Source organism: Triturus cristatus, chromosome 9, assembly GCF_964204655.1.
Source record: "Triturus cristatus chromosome 9, aTriCri1.1, whole genome shotgun sequence".
NCBI lineage: Eukaryota > Metazoa > Chordata > Amphibia > Caudata > Salamandridae > Triturus > Triturus cristatus.
Genome location: NC_140592.1, coordinates 50720845 through 50747767, shown reverse-complemented (window position 1 = coordinate 50747767; position 26923 = coordinate 50720845). Strand labels below are relative to the sequence as shown.

General features: G+C 42.7%; 1 protein-coding gene across 1 annotated transcript in view; it reads right to left on the bottom strand.

Annotated features, from left to right (window-relative positions):
* The window catches only part of LOC146797369 (uncharacterized), a 401286-nt gene that overhangs the window by 183003 nt on the left and 191360 nt on the right, over positions 1-26923 (bottom strand). The window contains exons 57-63 of the mRNA XM_085624372.1: positions 22572-22781; positions 19805-19840; positions 18530-18574; positions 18059-18130; positions 11083-11127; positions 10397-10459; positions 4897-4941 (exon numbers count right to left, since the gene is read on the bottom strand). Of these exons, the coding sequence (XP_085480498.1) occupies positions 4897-4941; positions 10397-10459; positions 11083-11127; positions 18059-18130; positions 18530-18574; positions 19805-19840; positions 22572-22781 (516 nt within the window). The remainder of the gene's footprint in view (positions 1-4896; positions 4942-10396; positions 10460-11082; positions 11128-18058; positions 18131-18529; positions 18575-19804; positions 19841-22571; positions 22782-26923) is intronic.

Here is a 26923-nt window from a genome sequence, read left to right as displayed (position 1 = left end):
TCCTATTTGCTTATCAATCATTACTGGAATTAAAATGAGACACCTGTAAATCATGTGTTTGAAAAGGGGATGCGGGACTGTTCGGCTAACAGTTAAAATTCAGTAAAATCCATTCTCAATGAGTGTTTGCTTTATATTGTAGATATTTTAATCATTTTTATAAATGTTGATAAAATGTATATGCTTAATAGTATAAAGCTTCTGGGAGGTCATGCTTTACTACAAATGAAGATGCTGTGATACAAACATTTATGAAGATTCTTAGTGTGAAGGTTATTTGTATGATATTTTAGAAAAAAAGTTATGCTTTAATGTGAAGGTTACTTGGGTGGAAGCAGTAAATTAACCCCTTGAGCGCGGTGTTAATTCTCCCGATGTGCGGGAGAATTAACAAGTGGGGGGGATTCTGACGGCCCCCGGCCGTCTTTAGCACACGCCTAACGTGACGCGTGATGGCCGGGGGCCGTCGTGAGCCCCAAAGGGGTGAAAGGGTTATGTTAATGGTCAGTGTGTGAATTTATTATTTGAACAGTAAATGTTACATTATATGTTAGTGCGGAAATTTAGATTATTGTTTGAGTAAATGTGTTGTTTACGGTTAGTGTGATGGAGTTGTCTTACAAGGTTAAACTTAAACCACTTCTTTGAAAGCTGTTTTGTTTATTATTCTTTTGTGCTATTGTATTTCCTACAACATCTAGCTCTTACTCTATTGTATTTTATTCCTTTTTGTTACTTTACGAAAACAGAAATCTCTGCAGGATAACAAAGTCTCTAGGGGACATTATTTACTGATCATACATGCTCCTGTTCTTCAATTGCCTATAGCCACATGTACGTAGGTTTCATTTTGCGATTTCCTAATAGCAAAAGTCTGCGTTGCGTTATTAGGAAATTGCAAACACCTATGTAGTAATGTGTCCTTGATACCTTTAGCGATTCCTAATGGGGTTGCAATTGACCTACCTCATTTTTATTCATGACAAAGGTTGCAATTTGCGAACCATTGTGAATCGCTCAAAACACTGGGATGATGGCCTCCTGGGGACATCAGACAACCATGTCTTTGTTTGCTTTTAAATAAAGCAATTTGTATTTGAAACACAGTCCGTTTTCCTTAAAAGAAAAAGGGGTACATTTCAAAAACAAAAATGAAAAGTTTTCTTTTTCTTTTTTAGAGTAGGCAGTGGTCAGTGGGACCAATGCCTGCTCATAAAAAACGTTTTTGTATACATTCACAAAAGGGAAGGGTTCCCCTAGAGACCCCTTCCCATTTGCGCATGGGTTACCACCAACTTAAAGTTGGTGATAAAAATGCAATGTTTTTCGACTGCATTTTGGTTGAAAAACATTCTTACATACCACTGCAAGTCTTTATTAACATGCCCCTTCCTAATACCGAATCGCTAACCTAGTTTACGATTCGGTAATAGGTTACCGAATCACAAAATGGGCCTTTGGACATAGAAAAATGCTTTTTCCAGTCGCAAATGGCCCAATTCTGTGAATCAAGCCAGGTGTGACTTAAAAAAGCCACATACACATGGCCCTTTGTTTCTTGAATAACTTCATTATTTTTCTCTTTGGTTTTCCATTCTCCATTCAAAATGTAGAGGTGACCATTTGTTATTGTAAATCAGAAAGCTGTACAATAACAAATTCTGTATTTGATTGGCTATTATCTGATTGATAAGTACCCTTGAGATTCATAGCTGGGATCTGAGACAAGCCTTGTTATAGCTTCAACCCACATATCAATATGCCCTCTTCCCCATAACAGCTACACGTGACGAGCACAGCATTCTTAAAAAGAACTAGAATGTTGACCTAGTTCACAGAATGTCAATCTCTTGGAGACATGCTGTTGGCGAGACAGCTTTAGAATGATTCAATTTCCTTTGTAAAAGGCTGCCTTTGTACAGGGATTTTTTTTTTTCTCTGCTACTACAGGTTCCTGAAATAAATGTGCCCCAAAAGCATTCCTTTCTATTTGTTCATATCATTTATTTAAAAATGTACAGGTCTGCAAATATTGTGTATTTCATGATAATTGTGCAAAATATGAGCTTCATCGTTCTTTGTTCTATCTGCTTTAACATGTTTATTTTAGAATATGTTTAAAAAAAACTTCTCTGAAAGTAGTCATTCATAAGGCATACAGAGTGATCGATTTAAAAACTATATATTTTTAGAGGAGTGTTATAGTTTTCTCTTATTTATCTCATAAATAAAATGTATTTTGAAGCCTGAGCACCTTTATGCAGGGAGATGCATCTGCTGACAAAAGGGCATGGGAAGTAAAAAGATAATTAAACATACAAATAGCAATTCATTTTTTTGTTTTTTTGGGGGACTTTTATATAGCGAGAACTTGACCCGAAGGTATCAGAGCACTTTACATGAGCACCAGTTGCATTACACCAGGACAGGGTTGAGGAGTCTCACTCCCCACTACTCATTCGTCTTCAAATAACTTCAACATCCTGCATCTCTAAAAACTCTACTCTTGAGTTCTCACTGTTGTTTGAGTGCAATTTTAGAATAGAACTTCAATGAATTAGATGAATTAGGAGAGGGGGCTTAAAATGTTTCTTTTGAAACATGAGACTTTGCTGGTTGACTGCATTTGCTACCGCTCTCACTTTGATGCCTAGTCAAGTGTAATGTAGGGGATGTGGTAAGAGTTAAACTTCCTCAGAGCTGTGGTGGTGGTGGGAAAGTTCTTATTTCTCTGCTCTCATGAAAGTGATTAAAGTGTTGAAGAATGTGGTGAGGCTAGAGAATGGGAAATGTTGACATTTTGGGAAATTGTCAATACAGAAACATAGGGTTTACCCTGATGAAGATAAGGGTAAACATGAATGTTCGAATTATGCTGCAATGGCTTGAAGGACGTCGTCTGAGAGATGTTATTTTCCAGTAAAGTCTCATGATTATTTAATGTAATTGCTATATTTGTCTCTGTCTGTGTGTATTGTTTGTTCGTTAATGATTAATCTTGTGGGAAGATGTGTTGGGTTCTTACTGTGTTGGGATGTTTGAAAAGAACATCCATGTAGTGGAAGAGGGGGTGGAATGCTTCTTTCGCAACATCTGGCTGCTGCTTATTTACTGTATTGGCCGTCGGTCGCACTTTGATGCTCATTGAGGATTTCTGAAACTTACCTTAGAAGTCACATCCTTTCAACAACTTCAAAACATTTGCAGTAAAGCACTGAGGAATCAGATGACAGGCTGCTACTGTTGGAAGTGCATGTTCCACTCGACTGCCAGACTTTTCTAGCACGGCCGAGGAAGTTATTTGTGAATTTATAGAAAATGTGTTTTCATTTCATCCTCTGGGGCACTGATTCTAATTTCCATAAGAAAACTATAAGAAATACTGCTTTTTATCAAACATGGTTCATCAAATCCCAGCAGGGGATTAGTATTTTTAACAGGGTGAAACCACCTCAGAACTCACCACTCTTCTAAAACTATTTTGGCACACTCTCAAATGATTTATATTGTGACTGAAATCTTTTTTCACCTTTTCTATAAGCTTCTTTTTTGGAAACCTTCAAAACCAGGCATTCACTACAATGCATTTCAATGGGACACAAATGGAGGATCCTTGACATTACAAAACACCAGCAGATAAGCTTTTTTTAAACTTCCACCTGAATAGCCTCATGAAAAACTCACCATCTAACTGATATTTTGTGCATTTTACTCCAAATTTTAAGAGTCTGATTTATAATAGAAATATTTTTTCAGAGGGCGGGGCTCTCTCAGGTAATTGCTGACGGGGGTAGGGTAGGGCCTTTGGCTGTGTTCTGAGCACTCTGACTTCATCCCAGTCACTACCTACCTGGATAATGTTACTTAACTAGAACAATCGAATATTGAGACCTCCACTGAAAGCATGGAATGAGCTCAGGGCCAATAATGGCTTGCACAACAATAATCCAAAGATGTCTTTTTGTTTCCTCTTGTTTATTTAAGAGCATTTTGTCTTCAGTGAGTGCAGTGTTCTAATAGCAATCTATTATTATCAAGGTTATCCTGTCTCAGACTAGTATAGATGTTAAAGGCCCTGTCCCTTGTTATAGACTCTTGCCTTCTGCTCTGAACTATCACTTAGATTTGGGGCTTTTACCAGCCTCATAGTCTCAGCAATGAGCTACAGTGCTTAATTATGCATACTTAGTCTTGTGAAATATTGAGCCTCAAAAACATTCCTTTCCATTTGTTCATATATATTTAAAATCCTACAGGTCTGCAAACATTGTGTATTTCAAGACAATTGTGCAAAATTTGGAGCTTTGTCGTTTTTTGTTCTACCTGCTTTAACTTGTTTATTTTAGAATGGGTTTTTTAAAACATTTCTCTTAATTCATAAGGCACACACAGTGAAGCCAGGACAATGTGGCCATAGTGAAAGACTCCAGATGTCACCCAATTTAATTAATAAAAGAACCTATGGGACTGTCTCCCTCTGACAAATTTTGGGCTGACAGTTTCAGCCTTTCAAAAACTCTGAAAGCAGGAGACACTTCGGAACAGGGGATCACTGGAGCTTGCTGCCCTTCTAGGCAACTGGTAAGAGGAGCCAGGGAGGGCCACAGGAGGAGTGTAGAGTGTGGGAGGTGAACGTGGCTGGATCTGGTTGTGGGGAGTATACTGGTGGGTCAGACTGTGAGGATAATCCTTGCAGGGGTCAGGAAGTAGAGAGTTTAACCCTGTTCTTTGTTAAACCTTATAAGCTTTGCATATTACAGTGCTTGCAAGATTGTATTAAATACATTTTAAATGTAAAAAGTTTTGTATACACCCATTTTGGATACCTCTAGTAAAAGTTTTTCTGTTTACACTGCGTATTCTTTAGTGACCACTATTTTTCAGTTTCTTACTCACCGGTTTTCCTTCTGGTCCAGCTGGTCCTCTTTCTCCTGGAGGGCCCTACATGAAGACAGGCAGAGAACATGTTAAATGGGTGGAACAAGTCCAATAATGTAACATATCATACATGAATACACAAGACTCAGACACTGGTACACAGCATTAAGTGGTTGCAAAGATGCCTTATTTTCCACAATATCATGATGTCTTTACTGTGGCATTAGTGAATTGAAATATGTCAACGATGCAACTACAGCTGTCAAAGGGAAATGTCTTAGTGACTGTAAACGGTGCACTGGCCAGTTAGAGGATGTGGCTGGAAATGCTGGCAATCTTTTAGCCACTCACTGGGAGAGTATCTGAAGTCTGCTCATAACAGAAGATCTGGTTTTGCAGAACTTTGCCTAATCTGGCATGTCTCAGGAGGGAGGTTTGACCCATCTTGACAGACGTTCATGCAGGGAGGGTCTGAATTTTGGAGTTCTGCTATTTGCAGTTCGATGAAACACCCTAGTGTGCCCTGATTCTAGAATGAGGAACATTCGCGTCATCGTATATCTGCCGCAAAATTACCCATCTTGGACAGGTTGACTTAGAGACAATGGGTGTGAATCAAAAAGGTAAATTTACATGTGTAGATTTAATCATGTGTAAATCTACTCCTGCACCTAAGTGTAAAGCTATACTTCTTTGATATTCACTATTCTCAAGTGTAAATATACACGTAGGTGCAGACTTACATGTCTCCAACACCTCAAGTTGGGGGTGGAGCCTACTATAACAATATCTATGAGCGTAAAGTTACTACTCATAACTTTACGCACATAAATGGCAATCATCCTCACTAAGGTGGAGATCTCCCTCCTACAGTATAGGGAAAAATATGAAAGTTTATTATTCTTTTAAAAATATATAACTATGTTGGTGTATAATATAAATGTAAATACATTTTTAACAATTATTATTAACCTAGGACTAATAAAATACAATGTTACAGCACATTAACTCATCAACTTAAATGCGTATTACATGATTAATTAATGTCAATATACTAATTCAGCAGTAATAATACTGTAACATTAATTTACGTACTACAAAATGAGTGTGTAAATCAGGCTAATTTTCCACTAGACTGGACCAAGCCTCAGAACATACCTATTTAGCCATCTGTTCTAGCCATTCCAACTATTTCTTAACCGTTAAGAGTTCATGCTATGTGCAGACGGTGAAGGGCCAACTCATGGGGCCCGATTGACAGAACTAACTTAAGACAAAATCCAAAACTTACTACCATTTTGGTATTCACAGATGGCACTTACTCATTTTGGTATTCACAGAAAGAACTTACTCATTTCGGTATTCACAGAGAAGTTAGGACTCCTAACTTTAGGACTTCTAAATGCCTTCTGTGAATACCGAAAGTCTTAAAATTAGGATTTTTCTCAGTTTAGGAGTAGTAAAGTTAGGACTCCTAACTTTAGGACTCCTAAATGCCTTCTGTGAATACCGAAAGTCTTAAAGTTAGGATTTTGTCTCAGTTTAGGAGTAGTACAGTTAGGACTCCTAACTTCAGGACTCCTAAACTGAGAAAAATCCTAATTTTAAGACTTTCGGTATCCACAGAAGGCATTTAGGAGTCCTAAAGTTAGGACTCCTAACTTCTGTGAATACCGAAATTAGTACGTGCCTTCTGTGAATACCAAAATGAGTAAGTGCCTTCTGTGAATACCAAAATGGTAGTAAGTTTAGGATTTTGTCTTAAGTTAGTTCTGTGAATCGGGCCCTTGGCCATTAAAAATGTCAGGTTCCCTGGTTCTTCAACTTATTGTAATCATTATTGCGACATTTGCGCTCTGATAGGCCGAACTGGATGCAAACTTTTTCAATGCATTTGCAATCTCTTGGAAACTTATCACAACAACAAAGTAAATATTGAACTTGTGATGAATTGGCAAGTTGTTCTGGAGACCTATAGTATCTTCAGTAGGAGTGTAGAATCTGATGCACACGGTTAATTTAATTCTACATCATTGGAATTCACGTTGATTCACATGCTTGATTTATTCCCCGACATCAGATTGGCAATGCTTACTAGGGAATGTTACCACAGTGGTATCCATATACAGCACATAACATTGGGAACAGCCATTGACCAATGACTACGTGTAGCCAACCCACCTCATTTTATGACCCAAACTCCAGGAAAAGAGGTGGAGGAGCTCAGATGTCCAACCCTCCTCTGAGGTACCAACTGTTAGATTTTCATAGTTCTGCTTAAGGAACTACTGGTAGCATCATGAATGGTGCATATGTGTCTATGAAAGATGCCAATCCTCAAGAAGAATAGTTACAGGTAAACACATTTTTTCTCTGGCATTGGATCTTTCATAGATTCATATGCTTGAGTTAACTTTACCAAAGTAGTAAATTACTTTTTGAAAGAGCAAGGGCGGACATGAGGCTCACATAAGTGAAGCAGGCTGTACTGTACAGCACGTCCAACTGCTGTTTCAGTTTTCAACTTGATGTCAAGATTAGTGGGAAACATCTCGCCTATGAAAGGTTAATACTGAGACATCAGGCTGCAAGCCCTCATTCAAGTTTAGAAGAGGTAGTTTTCATATATGTAGAACGGCATCCTGGAACATAGCTTGATGGACAATACTGGGTTGTGGGTGGAGCTTTTGGGATGCAGTGATGATATAAGCTGAAGGCAGGCACTTGGACACTGCCTGGCAAAATCCCCCAGTTGCCTCAGCTCCTTTGCTACCGTGCAGTTTGCCACTCAGCATTCTGCACCTGTCACCTATGTAGCGTGTGCCTTTTGGTTTTCCGGCCCTCCAGACTCAGACCATTTCTCCCTCTGATACCTCCTGTGTGCCTTCTGAATACTTGTTTTGTTTACTACATTCTTGTATTAGCTGCCCTGTTACAGGTGCTATTGCTCATCATCCCGGTAGCCTCTCCATTGGTAAGTTACTTTTTTTAGCAACTACATCACATGCCCTTCTTGCTTCACTGCTGAGCCTCCTTCTCCACTTCAGCGATTCTGAAGCCTCTCCTCAGCTGTTCAGTTCTAGGACTGAGTCGAGGAAGCACTGGGGCTAATCACAGTCTTTCCTTGCAGAGAGAAATGTAAATCTTATGATGTCATTGGTGTTACATACGCAACAGAATCTATGTTTTGTATTAAAACAAAAACAATAACACTGTATTTTGTGTTTCTTTTGTACAAGATATTTGAGCAGAGGTTCTGATATGATCGTGGTTGCTTTTGACACCATTCTGAACCAGTGTCTGGAGTGTAATTTTCCTTCCGTATTTTTGCCTGGCTTCTTAACCTGTGTATTATTACTGAGTACCTGGGATGAAACAAGTGGAGGACTGGAAGTGTCAGCTATAGTCTTAGGGCCAACATCTGGATACCCAGGAAACTATGCGTGGCAAAGGTATGGGTTGAAGTACAAGTTGATGTCCTGCATAAGTTCATGAGGGGCACTCGACTAAAGAGTGCAACTGTGGCCACAATGCCCTTAGTGAAATATGCTCCAATCTTGTGTTCTCTTGAACAGAGCTGCTGTTCACAGGAGATCGGTCTTTGTTGAAGGCAGTCAGTCCTCCCAGGGGTCCTGGAGGTCGCTGGCTGCAGGACAAGGAAACTTTTGGCGCAGGATCTCTGGAAACTGCAGATGGGCCGGTAGGGCTGGGGCCAAGTCAGTTCTTCTCTGCAGTCTCCTCTGTCAGGGGTCTTCTTTCGTCCTTCTTCTCCGTAGTTTGCGGGAATCTGTCTTCTTCGTTCAGGGCTGCCCCCTAAATACTGTATTTAGGAGGCGTTTTAGGGGTCTCAAGGTCAGTAACCAATGCGCTACTGACCTTAGGGTGACTACACCCATGGTGTGCTCACCCCACGTGGGGGAGTGGGCACAATCCCTAATCCTGATTAGAGAGTGCCTGCCATCTGCAAGATGGCGGGCACTGAAGAGTGGGCTTCACCTCGCATTCCTCACCTGAGTGGGGGAGTTGGCAGAGGTGGGCACACCTTCTGGGCTGTGCTAAATGTTACCGTCTGTCTTCCTGTTGAAAAGGAGGGCAGAGAGGAAGGGGGCCTCTCCTGATAGCAGGAGAGGCTGGGGGTTGCATTACTAAGACAGCAAGGCCTTTGAAGCTCCCCTGCCACAGATGGCTCTTCCTGGCCTGGGGGAGGTGTGATCACCTCTGCCCAGGAAAGGCTTTGTTTCTGGGCTCAGGGAGCGAAGGCTCCCACCCCAGGGGTCCAGAAACATGTCTCGTGGTGGCAGGCTTGTGTGTACCAGTCAGGGAACCCACCAGAGGCTGGTCGTTATTCAGGGGGCATCTCTAAGATTCCCTCTGAGTTCATATTTACATTAAACCCCACATTGGCATCAGTGTTGGTTTAATGTGCTGAGAAGTTTGATACCAAACTTCCCAGTTTTCAGTAAAGCCATTATGGTGATGTGGAGTTTGTAATGACAAACTCACAGCACCATATGCTCTTAATGTTTAAGAATTGATCTAGACACTGTAGGGATACAGGGCTCATGCACCTGTACCCTCACCACTGGTATAGCGAACCCAGCTAGAGGGGTGGCTGACCTATGCAAGGGCAGTGGGTTGTAGGCATGGCACACAGGGATGTGTGCCATGCCAACTCTTCAATTTGTTCTGCAACAAAAACACGCAGCCTGCAAAGGCAGTGTGTGTGTGTGTAAAGGTGCATAGCCTCTAAGGGTGGCACAATACGTGCTGAAGTCCTTAGAGGCCTTACCTGGCCACAGTGCCCTTGGTACCCATGGTACCTTTTACAAGGGATTGACATGTGGCCATAGAGGTGCCAATGGGGGGGTACAAGGTACAGTTTTGGGAAAGAACACAGGCCCTGGGAACCTATTTGGAAGTGACCCAGGGCACATCAAGTCAAAGTGCATCAGTAGTCTGGCAAAAAGTGGGGGAGTTGCTGCAACAGAAACCCAGCTTCCTACAGCTCTAATTCCAGACAAACTTACTTTGCTCAGGGCATGTTACAAGACATTAATAATGTGCTATGAAAGTACTTTTGCCCTGTACCCTCCATTACCATTGCACACACAGATGCATGTGCAGATACACAGGGACACACAAAGAGAAACAGACATAAACACGGATGCTCATACACCACACCCAAAAACCTCACACAGACAGAGATGCCACACCTCCCCCTGTGGCCCATTCACATTGGAGCCTTGGTAGTACAAAGAAATTCTGAAGTAGGAGATGCATTTTGTACTCTTGCTAACTTGTTTATTTTACATATATATAGCATTTCTCGATGAGCTTCCCACAACATTAGTCTTTTCAACAGCTTTGTCGATTCTGGTCTTGCTATACTGAGGATGTGTTGGTTGATTCTAGGCTGTCCCCCATACATATGTGGATATACTGATAAAAAGGCACAGTATTGTACAGTGAAGATAAATCTCTGACTCCAAGGGGGTGAGCAAAGGAAAAATCTTCTTACCTGTGATCCATCTCTGCCTTTCTCTCCAGAATCACCGCGATCTCCTTTCTGCCCGTCTCCACCCTGAAAGTGAAAGAACTGGCAGAGTCACACACTATGCTAGACACACCACCACATTTCTGCATTACAGTATTCAGGCTCAACAGGTTGTCAGGGAATACATTTTTGGAACCAATATTCACACTAGCACTTTACACCGGCTTTCCAAAAGTATATTTTTTTACCTAATTCGTATTGTCTTTTTACAATAAACCATATCCGATTCATTTTATGTTTATAATTTTCAAATATATTCACTCATGTAAATAAAAATGAGTGCCCCATGTTTACGATGGTCACAGCCTCAATCATCTGGAGAAGTCATTCATCTGGCCTGGCGTTTGAACTTTATCTGCAGTAACCTCTGCTGAGAGTATGGAACATCCTTCCACCTCAGCTTCCAAGATCTCAACTTGTCAACATATCCAAAAGGAACATTAGCTCACCCCCTTCCTTAGCTTCCCCTAGGGAGCCATACAAAAAACCTCTAAAGTAATGCATGTATGTTATCTTAAAGTGAAAGAATAAACAGCTGTACAAGCCAACAAGAAACAGCCAATGAAAGCGGTAGTAGCGGGAAGAGATTGCTTCTTATTGGCCACATCAAGGCAGCAAAGGGTGTGGCAAAAGACTTACTATACTCAGACCTTATCTCCTTTGGGACCTTTTTCGCCATCAGCTCCGTGGTCGCCCTGCACAGGAAGAGGAAGAACAAGGGATAAGCATTAGGTTCTGGGATGGGAAATGGGGTGTCAGCACCTGGCAGTACAGTGTGTCACATTGTTACATGGGGTGTTTGGGTTCGGTCATTAACACAGTACACCATACTAGGGAAAGGGTACCCCTTATTTAGGTGCTGAAAGCCCAAACACGCAAAAATCAATAAAGCTGAGCCACACAAAGCCAGCCTGACGTGTGACTGACTAGTCCTTAGCCCTGCCCACTTTTCACAGACCCTGCCTTTTTTGTATCTCCCAGTTATCTCATGGGCCAGCCCACATGTGGTTGCTACATTTAAAAAATGGACCCCTTAAAATGATCTACTGAAGGTATTGAACAAGTTATTTACCTTCAGTAATGCAATATCTGGTACAGACAATATCTAGCTGCGATTCCTTACCTTTTAATTCCCCCAGGCGTCAGGCTGGATCTGGAAACGTTTGCGTGAGCAGTACCCCTTGCGTGCATAATTGTCCCCTTTGGCTGCTTACTATCAAAACAGCCTTTCTGGTGGCAATAACATTGGCTCGGAGGGTGAGTGAGTTGCAGGCAATGTCATCCAAGCCTCCATATATGATGGTCTTTGTGGATAAAGGGTGTTTTTTTCTGGGTTTCATTCTTGGCAAAGGTAGTGACCCCATTCCGTCTGGGTCAATCAATCATGCTACCCACCTTCTTTGCTCCCCCGCATATCTCTAAGGAAGAGAAGCGAATCCACCATCTGGACCAGTGCTTAATTTGTGCCGGAGCTTTCCAGTGCTCAGCACTGGCACTTATTTCACCGGGCCGGGTCTATGTAATTTTTCTTCTCCGGCAGATCGATGGCCCGGTAATAATTTCCTGCTCTCCTGTGGCTGCTGCCTGGAATGTTTTATAGGAAGTCCCACCCTGGTCCACATACTGAAAGTGAAAGAGCGTGGACATCATGTTAGTGATGTCACGCCGTGAACAGATTCATTTCTGTTAAAGAATGGCTGAGGGCGGGCTTTTGGCAGAGCTGTGGCACGGCAGGCTGGAAGTGTGCAGGACTGCTCATAGACATTTTACAAATACAACGTCCAGCATGAGTAAAAATATACGAATACCAGTGCCGTTAATGCAGGTATAATTTTGATATATTAGATTTACTTGATCCACAAAAGCAACAAGAGCCTCACGCACAAAAAATAGATAACTTAACTACCTGGCATTTAGGCACATTTTTCTGATCTCCTGTCTCTCGTGCTGAGGGCCTGCGCTTTGGATATATCACAGGGGCCACCGCTGTCCTTTGCCCTGCACTTGGCCCTCATTCAGCGTCACGGTTAGAATGCAATGACGTCGCCTCAATGTTGGGTCTTGTTTTTAATTATGCCCAGTTTTCATTTTCACTTAAACATGCAATCTGCACACCATACGATACTGCACGGTGGAGGCAGAAGAGAGGTTTCTCACTCTCAATTTACCCAGTCTAAGTCGACCTCAGCCATTTACTGAATATTTGTGACATATGGGAGACTCTGGGGCCCCTCATCATATTCTGCTGGGGACCCCATCAATTTGTATCTACACTGAGAGAGCACCAGAGAGCACTCTATATTTCAGAACTCTCCTGGAAGTTATTGTAAGACAGCATCCTCTGGAACACTGAAGAAGAACCGTTACTGGGTTCTCGCCTGTGGCCATAATATAAACCTCACCTGGGTGACCAGACGTCCCGGACACGGTTGCAAAGAATTGTGATGTATTTCTCCTTCCTCCCTTTCCATCCGTTTTTAAAAAATTAATAATTAACATGTATATCGTTCTGCGCAAGATTATTGAATCATGATGCATTTAGCAATTATTCTGACGGTATGAGCATGCTGGAAACGAACGAAAAAAACATTGTTCAACAGACGTCGTTAATGACTTAAATGCAATTTTTTAAATTTCAGATTTTTCCAGTATGTAGTATTCGGGGGTGATGGTGGTCAAATGGTCTTGGGTCTCAAGGATGGATCGGTTGGCTCTGGATGTTTCTAACAATCAGTCCAGGACAGGATGTCAACTCTGCAGCAGGGAGTTGCATCTTCTGGGATTTCAGGTCACCCAAAGGACTACGTGCCCTTGTTGGAGGGAAATGAAGAAAGGGGAAGCAGAGGGGGCTGCCAATAAGCATTTGAGATATTTATTCCAATCATTCTCTGTATTTGGAGAAGGGATTCGAAGGGAGATGGTTATAGTTGTTGGCATCACCTTTGATGCCCTGAGACGTAATAGGACATTTAGTCCTATTTCTATGTCTGTGCCTGTCCCAGTTTTTCCTCCTGAAAATCTGGTCGCCCTAATTTATTGCCTTGTAAAATCCAGATGATGGTTGCCAGAAGCTGCGCTTGAGTCTCATAGTTTGGGTTGATAGCAGGATACTATGAAAATTAAATCTGTGAAAGTATTATTTTTCTGCCCTGCCTTTCTGAAATTAAAAGAGTGGGAAGCATGCATTTTTATCAGCACTGACCTGGAGCTGTCTCTAATTGTGCATTCAAAGTGCTCATGGCCCACCACTAACTACGGTGTGCATGTGCTGCTCTGCACTCAGTCTAGGTCAGTCTGTGTTGGTCGGTGCTTAAAACGTTTCTTTTGGCTGCTTACAAAGGTTTGAAGCGTATTTCTATGCCTTTAGGCTATGTTTGGCACATACACATATTGCAATGGCCTCACTTTTTTACTTTTTTAAAACATTAAGGATGCGACCACGGGTCTGCAATGCCGGAAGAATGTTGAATAATTATTGCTGTGAAAGGAGATAGCTACGCTATAAAAGAGCAGTGCACATTAGCATAGCTGTTTATATCGCTATTGGGCTAACACTGGCATATGTGGTTTCTTGGCATTTGTGTGACCATTAACTCTGCAAGTGTGTCCTTTCGTTTAATTTCCCCTAAATTCAATTACTGGACGAATGAACACAACAGCTGAAACGTATTGATACAAACATCCATGCCTGTTGATTAAAGTGTCCAAAAGCAAAATGAGCAATAGTATGCTGCGGAAACCATTGTCCGTCTCCATAATTAAAACCACTTATGGTAAAATACCACCCATGACCCACTACACTGTATGTAATTGTCTTATTATAAGATGGAAAGGGTTACCTGATTTGAAAAAATAATTACCATTTAGGAGCTGAATTGAAAGAGTCATAATATTCTTTTTGGTTCTTCCACCACTGTTGCCTCTTGAGGACTAAAGAGTCATCCATGTTGTGCAAAGGATTCAGTGCACACTGGTTAAAATGTAGAATGTTTAGGATGCGCTACACAGGCACACCTGTGCAAACAAGCCTGAAGTGGACAAATTATAAAAGGATGCCGTCATTTAAAAATATGGCATTCTTTCTATCTTCACATGGAGTTAGTTAATTTGTGATGTATTTTTCAATTCTCAAGTCAATGTCAGTGGTTGAATTAAAGAGTTTTGTAAGTGAACATGTTGGCAGCGCTGGCTTTGGCGCTCCTGGCGCACGATGCATCAATCTCTTTTGCAGCGCATGCACCAAGCTTAAGGAGGTGCGGGGAGCTCCATGGTCACATACACTCTGAAAGAACTAGGCCTTAGAACTAACACATGCCACGTGCTCTCACAATGTATGCCCAAATGGCACCTTCCCCAGGCTTGCCACTCAGTGTAATGGTGTCCTAAATCGCTGTTGTGTGTCTTGGAAAGCACAGCAATGCATTCATGAGGCAGGCCAAGAACGCTACAGCCCTGTCACCCCTCAACTTTACATAATTAATTACTCTCTTTTTAATAAAGCAGAGGTGTACTCTTTTCTTGCTGTTCTTCAGTATCTGCTATTCTTCCTACCCTTCACACAGTACTCCTTCCCTTCTCTCCATTCTTCTTTCACTTTCTGCCCTACGTCCACGTTTCCTCTTAATCGCCACCTCCCCTCATTAACTGCTAATTATTTTTTACCTTCTCATCTTTCCCTTGCACTCTCTTTTCACGCACTCCCGCTGTCTGTTCTTCTTCCCCTTTTCCTATTTCCTTTTTTCCGTCTCATCATGTTCCACGCCAGTCTTGCACTCCCGATCTCTGCTTTCCTCACTTCTCTTCACATTCTTTGTCTACTGTATCTATCGTTGCCTTCAGACCTCTCCTCCTTCCTCACTCTCCCTTTTATGTTTTTCCTTCTTGCGCATTTCTTTATAACCACTCCAGGAATCAGTGTTTGTCCTCAGGGTCATACATTTAAATCTTGGTGTGCCAACTCAGTCTTTCTTATTTCTGAGGTTGATAAAACTTGTGCCTATGAGCTGGATAACAACATTTTAAATCCAGTGTCAAGGCCCCCTTTGGTGAATATGTGCTTTACAAACATACATAGTATATGAAGGACACAAATGTATTTCAATCTTTTGTTTTTCAATTTCTTTGCAATATTACACTGTCATTATTCTCTCTGTCCCTCCTTGACCCCGTACCTTTAATACTCATATCCACTCCCCTGACCTCCTTTCTTTCCTTCGTCCCATCTTTTTCTTTTCCCTTTTTCTCTTCCTCTGCACCTCCTGCCATGCCTCCTTTCCCATCTTGCTTCTTGCTTACTTACACCCTCATTCCATTCTTGCTTCCTACACCCTCCTTCATTCCCCATTCTTCCTCCCTTGGTCCATTTATTTCTTCTTTCTCCATTCTTCCTTATGCTTATCTTGCTCCTTTCCTTTCTTCTTTCTATCATCCATCACACATCATTCACTTTCTTTCTCCCTCTATCCCTTCATTTCTTCCGTTCACATTCTTTTCTTATTTCCTCCTTCTGTCATCCATTACTCATATATGTCCTCACTCCAGTACTCCCCTTCCTGCCTGCATTTGTTGCTGCCTTCTTTAATGTATTTCTTCCTTCATCCCTTTCTTTCTTTTAAACAGCACAGTACAAGCACATTCTCTTTAGTTTACAAAGCTGCCTCAAGTCTCCTAAAGATGCACTTTGAGAATTACACGCATTCTCTAATTTGAGTTCACTTTTAAGTTGCTGTCAGAGGCTTCCCATATGTTACATTATGTTATGATATATTGATGTGTTTTATCACACTAATCACCCGAGAGGGTATCCAAGCACTTGGGCAGCTGTGTAGGTGTGAGGTCCCAGAGGTGCTTATGTGAAGAGCCAGGTCTTCAGCTTCTTGCGGAACTCAAGATGTGAGGAGGTGGCTATGAAGTATTGAGGCTTGTGGATGTAGGTGGAACCAATAAAGGAAGTGGGTGGAGCCTCTGGAGGAAGCGGGCGTAGCCGGGAAAGTGGGTGCGGCCTACTAAAAAACATTTGAGCACCTGCACTTAATATTTTACAAATTAAGCACTGATCTGGACCCGAGAAGAGAGTTGTCGTTCTACCTTGACTGCACAAGAGAGTTTTGGGTGGATGACCAACTCTTTATGGGGTACGCGGGAGCTAAAAAAGGTCGGGCAGTGCAGAAACGGACTATTTCTTGCCGAGTCGTTCCCTGCATTGCGATATGCTATGCCCTGGCTAAGAAGCAGCCTCATGAGGGCGTACAAGCTCATTCCACCAGGAGGAAGGCGTGCGGCCCCAGCTTTGGCTCGGGGTGTCCCAGTCCTGGACATCTGCCAAGCAGCAACCTGGGCATTTTTGCACATGTTTTCCAAACACTACTGCCGGGACAGTCAAGTCAGCAGGGATGGACATTTTGCCCATTTGGTTCTGAAGGCCTTCTTAGTGTGAGAAAATGTGTCTGCAGCCAGGATGGTATGGCTTGGGTATCTATTCAAAGGTAAGGAATCTGCAGCCAGAAGTCTCTACCAGATGAACAAGTTACTTACCTTCAGTAACGCATTATCTTGTAGAGACCATATCTAGCTGCAGATTCCTTACAGACCCACACATGCCTCCCCGCTCGGCGGACTCATTTGTTAGGGCTCGGATTGCTACCTTTTCAGGGCTCCAGTTATGGAACATAATCATGTCAGGGACTTCATGGCCTGCGCTCCTGGTGTGGAAAAGTGAAAAACCCTGACGTCCACGCACCTGGGCAGCGCATACATAGGTGACCGCAACTTCATAACGGTCGCTAGCGACGCCGATGACATCACGCATAGCTGAATGGAGCCACCCAATGGGGCGTGCAAGGGGTGCTGCTCATACAAAAGTTTCCAGATCCAGCCTGATGCCTGGGGAATTGAAAGGTAAGGAATCTGCAGCTAGAAAGTCTCTATCAGATAGACATTTTACCACCTTTGCAAGAATTCTAACATGCCCCTCTTGAGGAATTAAAATGACCAGAAAATGAGTTGCTTCGAGATTTTGCTTCAAACCCCTTTCTCATCTGGGAAACACTGAATAATCAAATTAAGTATAGCTACCAAAACAAATATAGTGCCACCTCTGATTATTAGATAACATGCATGGACATTCGTATTTTGTTTATGTCTATTACTTGCAGAACCCAGCCAGCATGTTTACTATAGATGGTAACCTCAAACCCATGACGTAATAAATACACACATAAATCATGTAAGGAACACATACAGCCCCAACAATGGGACTTAAATGTGCTGTTTCGCTTTAAATTGTGTCTCTACTCTGGTATAACTAAACTGAAAAAATGGATGCAGATACTTTGGGGGTTGGATGTTTGAACAAAGCAAGAGAACAAATGGCTCGAGCTGTTAGTTAAAAGGAAGAACTGAAGGAAAACAGCGGATCTAAAATCTGATAGTTTTCACAAAAAGTTCAAACACATGGAGAAACGAAGTAATCAATAAATATAATGGAAGAAATAATATGCAAAATATCTTTATAAATATTTGCGGGTATTATAGGCCTCAGTGAATTCTGTGCTTGCGCATGCGGAGCCAAAAGATCTCAAGAAGGGTTATATAAAGCATGTTTGCGTCAAAAGTGATGTCACCAACCTTGACTCCTTTGGGTCCCATGACACCTCGCTCACCAGGTAACCCGGCCGCAATCAACTCCACAATTTCTCCCTGGAATGAAAACAGCCATCAGAACACTGCCAAAGGTCACTGACCACAGACGTCTACCTTCTCCTGCATGTCCTTTCTGGTAGACATGAGATATATCAACTGGGCTCTGCCTCTGAAAAGATAGTAGGTGTGAACAGAAAACTGACAAGTTTCCATGCCTCCGGTGTGACTTACTTTGCCCCAGACCTATCAGCACAGGCCTAGAGCCATACGCCTGACCCCACTAGACATTTCAGGAACTGGCTTGTAGATTAGCAAAGTTGCCTCTTCCCCTTGAAAACAAGAGAAGTGCAGGGTCATTGTGCTGTTACCACAGGTTTATGCTGTAACCACCTACAATGTATATCCTATGTTAGCTTTGCAGTCATTATTACACCTACATCTTAGACAGTCATTTACCTTTGGACCCATAGGGCCCACAGGGCCGGGTGCGCCATCTTTACCCTGTGGAGGAAATAGGAAAAGTTAATAGGATAAATGTTTTTCAACCGCATGTATACTCTCCAATGTGCACAAAGATACAGTTTGTTATAGGCGGTGGATCGCTGTATAACTACTTGCCTGTAACTAGCCAACTTGATTCTTTCAATGCTAACTCTACAGGCCTCTATCAACAGCTTATTGCCAGAGATGTTTTATTTGCCAGTGAGGTCCACAAGATGTTAGTACAGCGTTCACTGGCAAAGAAAGCAGTGCTTCAAAGAAGTTCAAAGGAGATGGGTTGCAGCTTGGTATGCTACAGGAACATTTTAAGCTAAGATATTCAATAAATGATTTTCCCGACTGGGCAGCCGTACACCCTCTTCGGGAGTTTGCTGTGAGAAACACACATGGGAAATTTGCACCTGCTTCCCAAATCTCCTTCCACTCATCCTTGACTTTGCTAAATGTTTCAAGAGTTGCCATAATCCTATTTCTAGACCTATTTGTTCTTCTAGCCCCTGCCCTTAGAAACCCTTGAAGGAGGGACTGGCGGCCCCCCATGGGGATGCTGTGTGATGACATGGCTTTAGTGTAACGTAGGATGACAAATGAACAAAACATCTTAAAGATCGTGTGATTCCACATTCTCCATCAAACACTTGCAGCAGGCTCTCTAGAAGCAGGACATCTCCACCCAGAAGCGACTCCCCTTGGTTTTCAAGAACCCATGTCTGCCCTCAGCCTGTAGCACCACACCATGTTCCTTCTGGAATTAGTCTTGCTTTTATCCACAAGCTTCTATTTTTAGGACAAACACGGCCAATCAGGTGTACTAGTCTTAAGAACTGCATGTCCAGGTTCATGAGGACCAGATAATTGCACCTGAGAGCTCTTCCCTGCAAAGCACTAGGTGAGGTTCTGTCTCCACTGTGGCCTGTGATGGGGTTAACGTATTGCTGCACAGCCTCTGAGGTGCTGGTCTGTTGGCAGCACACAGATGGGATGTAAGTGAAGTTCTTCATGCAATAAATGTTTTAAGATAATATATAATATCTGCTAGAGATGATCCTCTGTGCACATGATGGACCTGAAACCAAGGGCAGCTTATGAATTGATACACACACACATTTCTTAAAATCTATATCGACTGTATGCATTAGTATTATGCGAGCTAAGAGATCATATACCTGTGTATTTAAAGAGTAAAATAACATATACCATGCAAGTAAAGAAATGTATATTTTGACATACCGAATCTCCTTTGTCTCCTTTCTCAGCCCTTTCTCCCTGCAAAGAAAACATTGTAAATATTTCAGAATTTCAAATAGTAACTCAATATCTTTCTGAACACATACACATGGAGCCGGATCCTACAACAAGTCAGTACAACCAATCAGGACAGGAGAAGCACAGAAAGGAGAAGCTATATGTGAGCACTGCATCACTATTTGTCAAAAACTATAATGTTAAGTACGTCACCACATGAGAGACAACAAATGAGCATGGATGCTAGAAAGTGCCTGGCCTACAGAAGAATCAATCGGAGAATCAAGAAACTTCGCAACCAGTCGCAGCTGCTCCGGACTCGGGCGGAGGGGTGAGGGCGGGGGAAACTGTAATGCAGCCTGCATCGAGTATATGGGAAGTGCGCATGACTGTTTTGGGCAGCCTGAGAGGGCTGACCGAACAGTCATGTGCAATTAGGGGTGGGCAAACCACTCCTCCCCTGCTCTTCTGTCCTCGGAGCAGCCCCGCCCCGAAAGCTGTCGCAGCAGAAGGAAAAATAAAATGATAATAACACACGTTATTATCATTCTATGTTTCCTGCTACGGAGTAGCGGGGGGACCCTCCTCTACCTTAGCGGTGGAGCCGCCACAGTTCGCAACAACGTAGAAAGGCAGTTAGGGTTAGGAGTTAGTGGGGCTTGTGATGGAAACTGGCATGCGACTTCCTCTTCTGCAGCCCAACTAAAGTTTTGGGGTTGGGATCTGTGAAGGAAAAGCTAAATTTCCATATAGTCTAGAACACCTCCTGTGGCTACCTGTGAATGCCCAAACACTGCAATGGTGTGTGTCCATAACCCAAGGAGGTGTAGAATAGGAAGGATTATCTATGAAGTTATCTAATCTGATGGTACAGGTGTGAACCTAAAAAAAGTGGCAGGCAAATTTTGTACAAAAAATATGATGAAGTCCTATAATACATGAACCCACTCCCCTGCCTGTTGTCTGAGAGTGGGGTGTAGTATAAAGTTTTGACAAGAAACATTGATCACAATCGCATGAAAGCAAAATGGCACAAAAAAGCCCTTGAGATAGAGAGATCAGAGAATAGAGTAAACTTGTCCCACACTTGAGGCAGGGGAGGAATATGACAAAAGATGGTAGCTATGAAAGTGACGGATGTCACACATATTGAGTATGGGTGGCTGTATTAGATGCCATAATAAATCTGAAACTTTACCTTGTTACCCTATTAAGATGAACGGCCATGTACTCTTTCAAAATAAACTCAGAGAAACCCAAATTTTCCTTCTCTGAAATAGTAGAAACACTTGTCATCTGATACATCGTCGTCCTTATGTCAAATATTGTACTGTGACTCTGGTAAGAGCTACAAACCTGCTGCTCAACCTTGCTTCCATATTTTAAAACCCTACATGTGGATGGTGAAAAGCCACAGTGAATATCACATTAGGCTTTTGAAATGTATGCCACCTGTGCGCATTTTGCACAGCTCTACTCTGGATTTACCCAAACATGTGCCACTTGGAGTCTGCCAATTATATGGCAAGTTTGTTTGGTAAAAGCGCATTCAGTGAGGGGGGTTTAGCATGCACGCCATGCCCAGATGTCCAAAACTGCTTCCAATCAAGGTCCATAAATTTCAAAATGTCAGGCAGACCTGATAAAAAAGTTGAGATACCTACAATTGACCTCTTAGAATACCATCTCTGTGGTTCGATGGCCAACTCTACTTCTGCCTGGGTCGGTGCTGTGTCGTTGCATGACAACAGATACAACAGCAGATAAGTAAAGAACCTATCAGTGGCTAATACTGGCATGCCCACTATTTCTATTTACCAACCAAAGAGTACCCAGAAGGCACTTTTCGGCATATTTTCACGCCTGCTTCACCCTAAAGCCGAGCACCTGAAGTTCAGGAGAGCACAATTTGCGAAGACTCAAGTGGCTTCTGAGGTTTATCTAAAATTCTTCCTGAGTTAGATACTCCTGCATCTGTGCCGGTGTTATGTTATGGTATGTTATGTTATATTTTATCGTATAGTGCACTAATCCACTGATAAGAAATCCAGGTCAGTGTCAATGATGTCACTGCTCCCATCCTATCACTTCCTGAAGCGATACAGCATTCATACTGATTCAAGCCTATATGGGAGCTATAGAGAACCAATAAAAAATACATAAAATACTAAGACACGTAAAAAGAAACAGAAAAGGAACCACTATTACAACTAATTCTGATGCGTCAATTGGAACAGCCAATAACAGACTCTGGTCTGAGATGGACTCCTCAAAACTACGGTGTGAAAGTACCGGAAGCCCAAAAGTCTTGCAGGGGCTTACTAATGGCAGATAGACAAATCAGTCTAATATGTATCATGAAAGTAAATACATGTAAGCGATGTCTGTGTCATGCCACTTTTTAGAATGCTGAAACTTCAACCAGCAAGCCTCATGAATTTAACAAATGATCATGCGTGAGTCGCTATTCTCCTCACAAAGCTCTTGGCGCAATAGCTTTTGCACAGACCAGTCTGCAGCAGACACAAATTCAGCATAATTGAGAAATACAAAATGTCAGAACATTTTTTTTAAGTTCACATAATGCAAAGCTTGGGATTTCACAAATTGAACTTTTCTCACAGGCCTCCTCTAAATCAGTCCGCACTCTACTTAAGTGATATTTCTGTGTTTTCAGAGACATAAATACTGATATGGAGCCAGCTCCCATCTCTGCTGAACATGTCTGCTCTGCTCAGTCCATCTCACTCACCTTGTCACCGGGCCGCCCTGCTTCTCCGAGTTCTCCGGCACGCCCCGGTACCCCTGGAATGCCCGGTTTGCCTGGCTCTCCAGCCTGTCCTGGGGGCCCTTCTGGGCCTCTTTCACCAATGGCACGGCCTATGGGTCCTTGAGGGCCAGCGGGCCCCTGGTCGCCCTTGTCTCCTTTGTCCCCTCGCTCTCCTGGAAATCCTGTTGTTCCCTGCAAGCAAGAACCAGAGGTATTAATTCAAAGGCAAAATGTCATAATCATCAAATTACATGATTGCACAGATTAAGAGAATTCATTCTCTGTCCTTGGTCATGCTCCTTTTATGCTGAACAAGGCTTGTCACCTAGACACTGCTGGACAGACAGCTATAGACCCTTACTGAGGCATACAAATAGGCAGGGAACTAACTGACAAGCATACAGGGGCAATATAGGCAGACAGGGACACTGGCAGACACTTTGAGATATCCATATAGATAGCGACTAACAGACACAGATACAATAAAAGAGTGATACCTACAAACAATCACGCACTGCCAAGCAGACTGAACCGTGACAAACAGGGATAGTGAACAACCAACAAGAACACTAAAAGGAAGATGCTGAAACCTCCAAACAGGCAGTCACAGACATTGCCAACCATTAAAGACTGACACTGGTAGAAACTGACAAAAAGCCACCATCAGGCAGACGATGACAGACACACATAGAGTGATACTTGCAGGCACTGACAATGACAGAATTCTACTACCACAGACAAACAGATGTGGACATTTACACATAGGCATGGCCTGACACTAACAAACACGGTCAGGCAGAAATGGCCTACAAGTGACATACATTAACAGACAATGTCAGATACAAACTGATAGAGAGACACTTACACAGACGGAGCAGACATGAAAGATACTCCTATGGTCCGTGTATGCCGGTATACACGGACCATGGGAGTACTCTCCATGAGTTTGAGGACTTTGGAATAAGGGTGACAAAACTGCCGTAACTGAATTTCTGCAAATACGAGAAGATTAGGGACCTTCTTATTATTTATTTATTTATTTATTTATAGGTTTTATATAGCACTAGCTAGACTCGAAGGTATCAGAGCGCTTTACAGAATCGAGAGCAAGGTAATAATCCAGTAACTGAGTATATGACGCGCAGCATTCTTAGGTTCAAGTACAAACAACAATAAATACAAATTAAAAAAAAATATTAGGCAATGCGAGTGGAATACAAAAAGAAACAATATGTACACTGACAGAAGTTATGAGGACGGTTACTGACTGTGGACAAATCGCATACTTTGAGTCCAGAGAGAGAAAGACCTTCTAGGGAAAAGAGGCAAAGAAAGCATCCAACTGTACAACAGGGTCAGAACTGAGAAAGAGGGACTAATAGAACCGCGTTCAAGAATTGCTCATGTGTTCCAGTATTTGTCGAGGAGATGGCGTTTCAGGTCTCTTTTGAAGCCGGTGAAGGAGGGGTTGCATTGTAGGTCCCTCAGGAGAGAGTTACATATGCTGGGAGAATTACCCGAATAAGAGCGTGTGTGGGTTGATTTCTTTTTTAGTGGAACGAGTAGAAGTGCGTTGGAGCTTCTCAGTGATCTGATTCTTCCTGCTTTTGTGAGTTTGTTATCTAAATAGTCAGAGGTGTGTGAGTGAATGGATTTGTGGGTGATATAGGAAGTCTTGTCATTGCATCTTCCTTCGATGGAAAGCCATTCGAGGGTTTTGAGTGTAGGAGTGATGTGGTCATACTGTTTAATGTCTGTTGTGGGCTGGGCTGGGTTGCCATGTTTAGTACTGATCTGAGGGGAGCGAGGTACGTTTTCGGGGTCCCTGTGAGGATAGCATTCCCGTCGTCAAGTTTGGAGAGGACCAGAGAATGAACGACCCATTTGAAATCATCCGCGGGAATGAATGGTTTGGTTTTGTTTAGGTGTTTTAGTGTGTAAATCGCTCCTTTGGCTGAGTTTTTTATGTGATCCTTCATTGACAAGTTTTTATCCAGGGTGAAGCCTAAGGATTTAGCCGAGTTGGAAAGAGTGAGGGAACAATTTAGAACCTTCAGGCTCTAATTGGAAGGTGGTTACATGGGGGAAGAACAACATTATTTCTGTTTTGGTGGGGTTTCATTTTAGATGGTTGGAGTTAAACCAAGATTGTATATTACTCAGTGTGCTGGGTCTGGTGGCTCAGGGGACAAATGCATCCCTTGCAGGGGCCTGTGTTCAACCTCATTGTCACAGGTTCTTTTTTTTTTTTTTTTTTTTTTATACTTTATTCGATAAAAATTTTCATCATAAAAGTAAGTATACAGTAACATGACCTATTTAGACATGTGATAAAAAGTCAGTAAAATCGCTGGAATTTATACCACATAACACTTAAAATTTCACTTTACAAAAAACATATTAAAAATCATCATTTACAACATAATAATCCCGGTCTACGTAGTAAGTTGAGGCCTAAGTTTCCTCATGCGAATCACCCAAGCACTCCCGATAAATTTGGCGACACCACACACCAATGAAGAGGAGGATGTATCGGTACAAAGTACTCGCAAGGCCATTGCGTGGCAACGAAGGCCCAGGCCCCTACATAATGGTTTTAGCCATATCCTCCTAGGTACCTTGTAAGCCGGACAAGCAAACATAAGGTGTGCCAAGGACTCAATGGGGGCTGCACAGCACGGGCACGCCTTTGTTGGACTACCATGTGAGTTCCACCCAGAAGTAAAAACATTTACAGGGAGGGTTCCAAATCTAATTTTTAGATATAGTGATCTGTCAAAAGGGTTTCTCAATGTAGTCAAGAAATGGTTCAAATAGCCTTGACCCCTTATGATCCAAAAACCGCTCAGTGAGAGAACCCCCAGTGCCACTACGAGAAGACTCCAGCTGGACCCACTCCCAATAAAGCTTCTTAATAACTAGTTTAGGTGGGGGAGATTGATTCTTCCATAGATCACTAAGACCCATAGATCCCACCAGCTGCCGCAGGTTACACAACCACTTAATCCTGTTACCTTTATCCAACAAGATAAGTTCATCCAATGCAGCAGCATAGTTCTTAAGCTCCTCAGTTCTTCTCAGCCGGGCCCAAAAAAGTAAGGGGCGCAAGCGCACAATATCCTTAAGGGGACGCCTGCCCATGTCTAGACGTAAAGGTATCAATGGGGTGGAAACTGGTAAGGCAACCAAATCTCTCAAGAATTTGTTTTCAGAGGTTATTAAATCCGGAATATTTTCAAACCCCCAGAGCTCAGAGCCATACAGAGCACTAGGTAATATTTGGCCTTCGTAAATAGCTAGGGCCGGGGCCACGGGTTTGCTCACTGACACTCTATGCTCACACATTACCACCCCTGCAACTCTTTTAAAGTTTAATGACATTTTAGCCAGATGGTCAATCCAGCACATCCGACTATTCACCCTAACTCCCAGGTAGTCAAAGGACTCCACCATCTCCAAGGACTCACCATTAAGCGAAAAATTATTCCAAATTTTTCTGGAAGGGGATATGGCCATAAGTTTGGTTTTCGAGGTGTTAATTGTGAGGCCCCTGTCATTGCAAAAATCGCTAAATCGGTGCAATAGCTTTTGGAGACCTGTCGGGGTTTTTGAAATCAGAATGGTGTCGTCCGCGAAGAGGAGAGTTGGTATTTTTTCCCCTGCCAGGGATGGTGCATCCGCCGGCTCTTCTCCCAGGTGGTCCACCACACCATTTACAAATAGGGAAAATAGAGTCGGCGCCATGACACAGCCCTGGCGGACTCCCCTCCTCACGGGCACCCTCTCAGTCAATTGGCCTTGGGTACCCCATCTGATTCTTGCGTAGTTACCCTCGTGGAGCTTGACTATAAGGTCCAGTAGGTAACCTGGCAAGCCCAGCTCTTCCAAAACTTCCCATAGCCTAGCACGAGGGACCAGATCGAACGCCATCCTGAGGTCTATAAAGGCCAGGTAGAGACTACCGTGATTAATTAACACGGTTTTCCAGTAGATCGAAAAAAAGCGGAAGACCTGGTCCATTGTACCTACTTTTTTCCGGAATCCGGCCTGATAATGAGAAAGAACCTGCTTCTCATCCATCCATATACCTACTCGCAAAATGATGACCCTTCCAACCACTTTCTGAATCACGTCTATCAGACTAATTGGTCTGTAGTTGGCGGGGTCCTCCCTATTCCCCTTCTTATAGACCGTGATTACTTCGGCCCCCTTCCACGAGTCTGGGACAGGATGGCCCCTAGATATTAGATTCATTATTAATGCAATGACTGTAGCCCAAACTACGGGTTCTTTTATAAGGAGGTCCCCCGGAATACCATCTTGGCCAGCTGCCT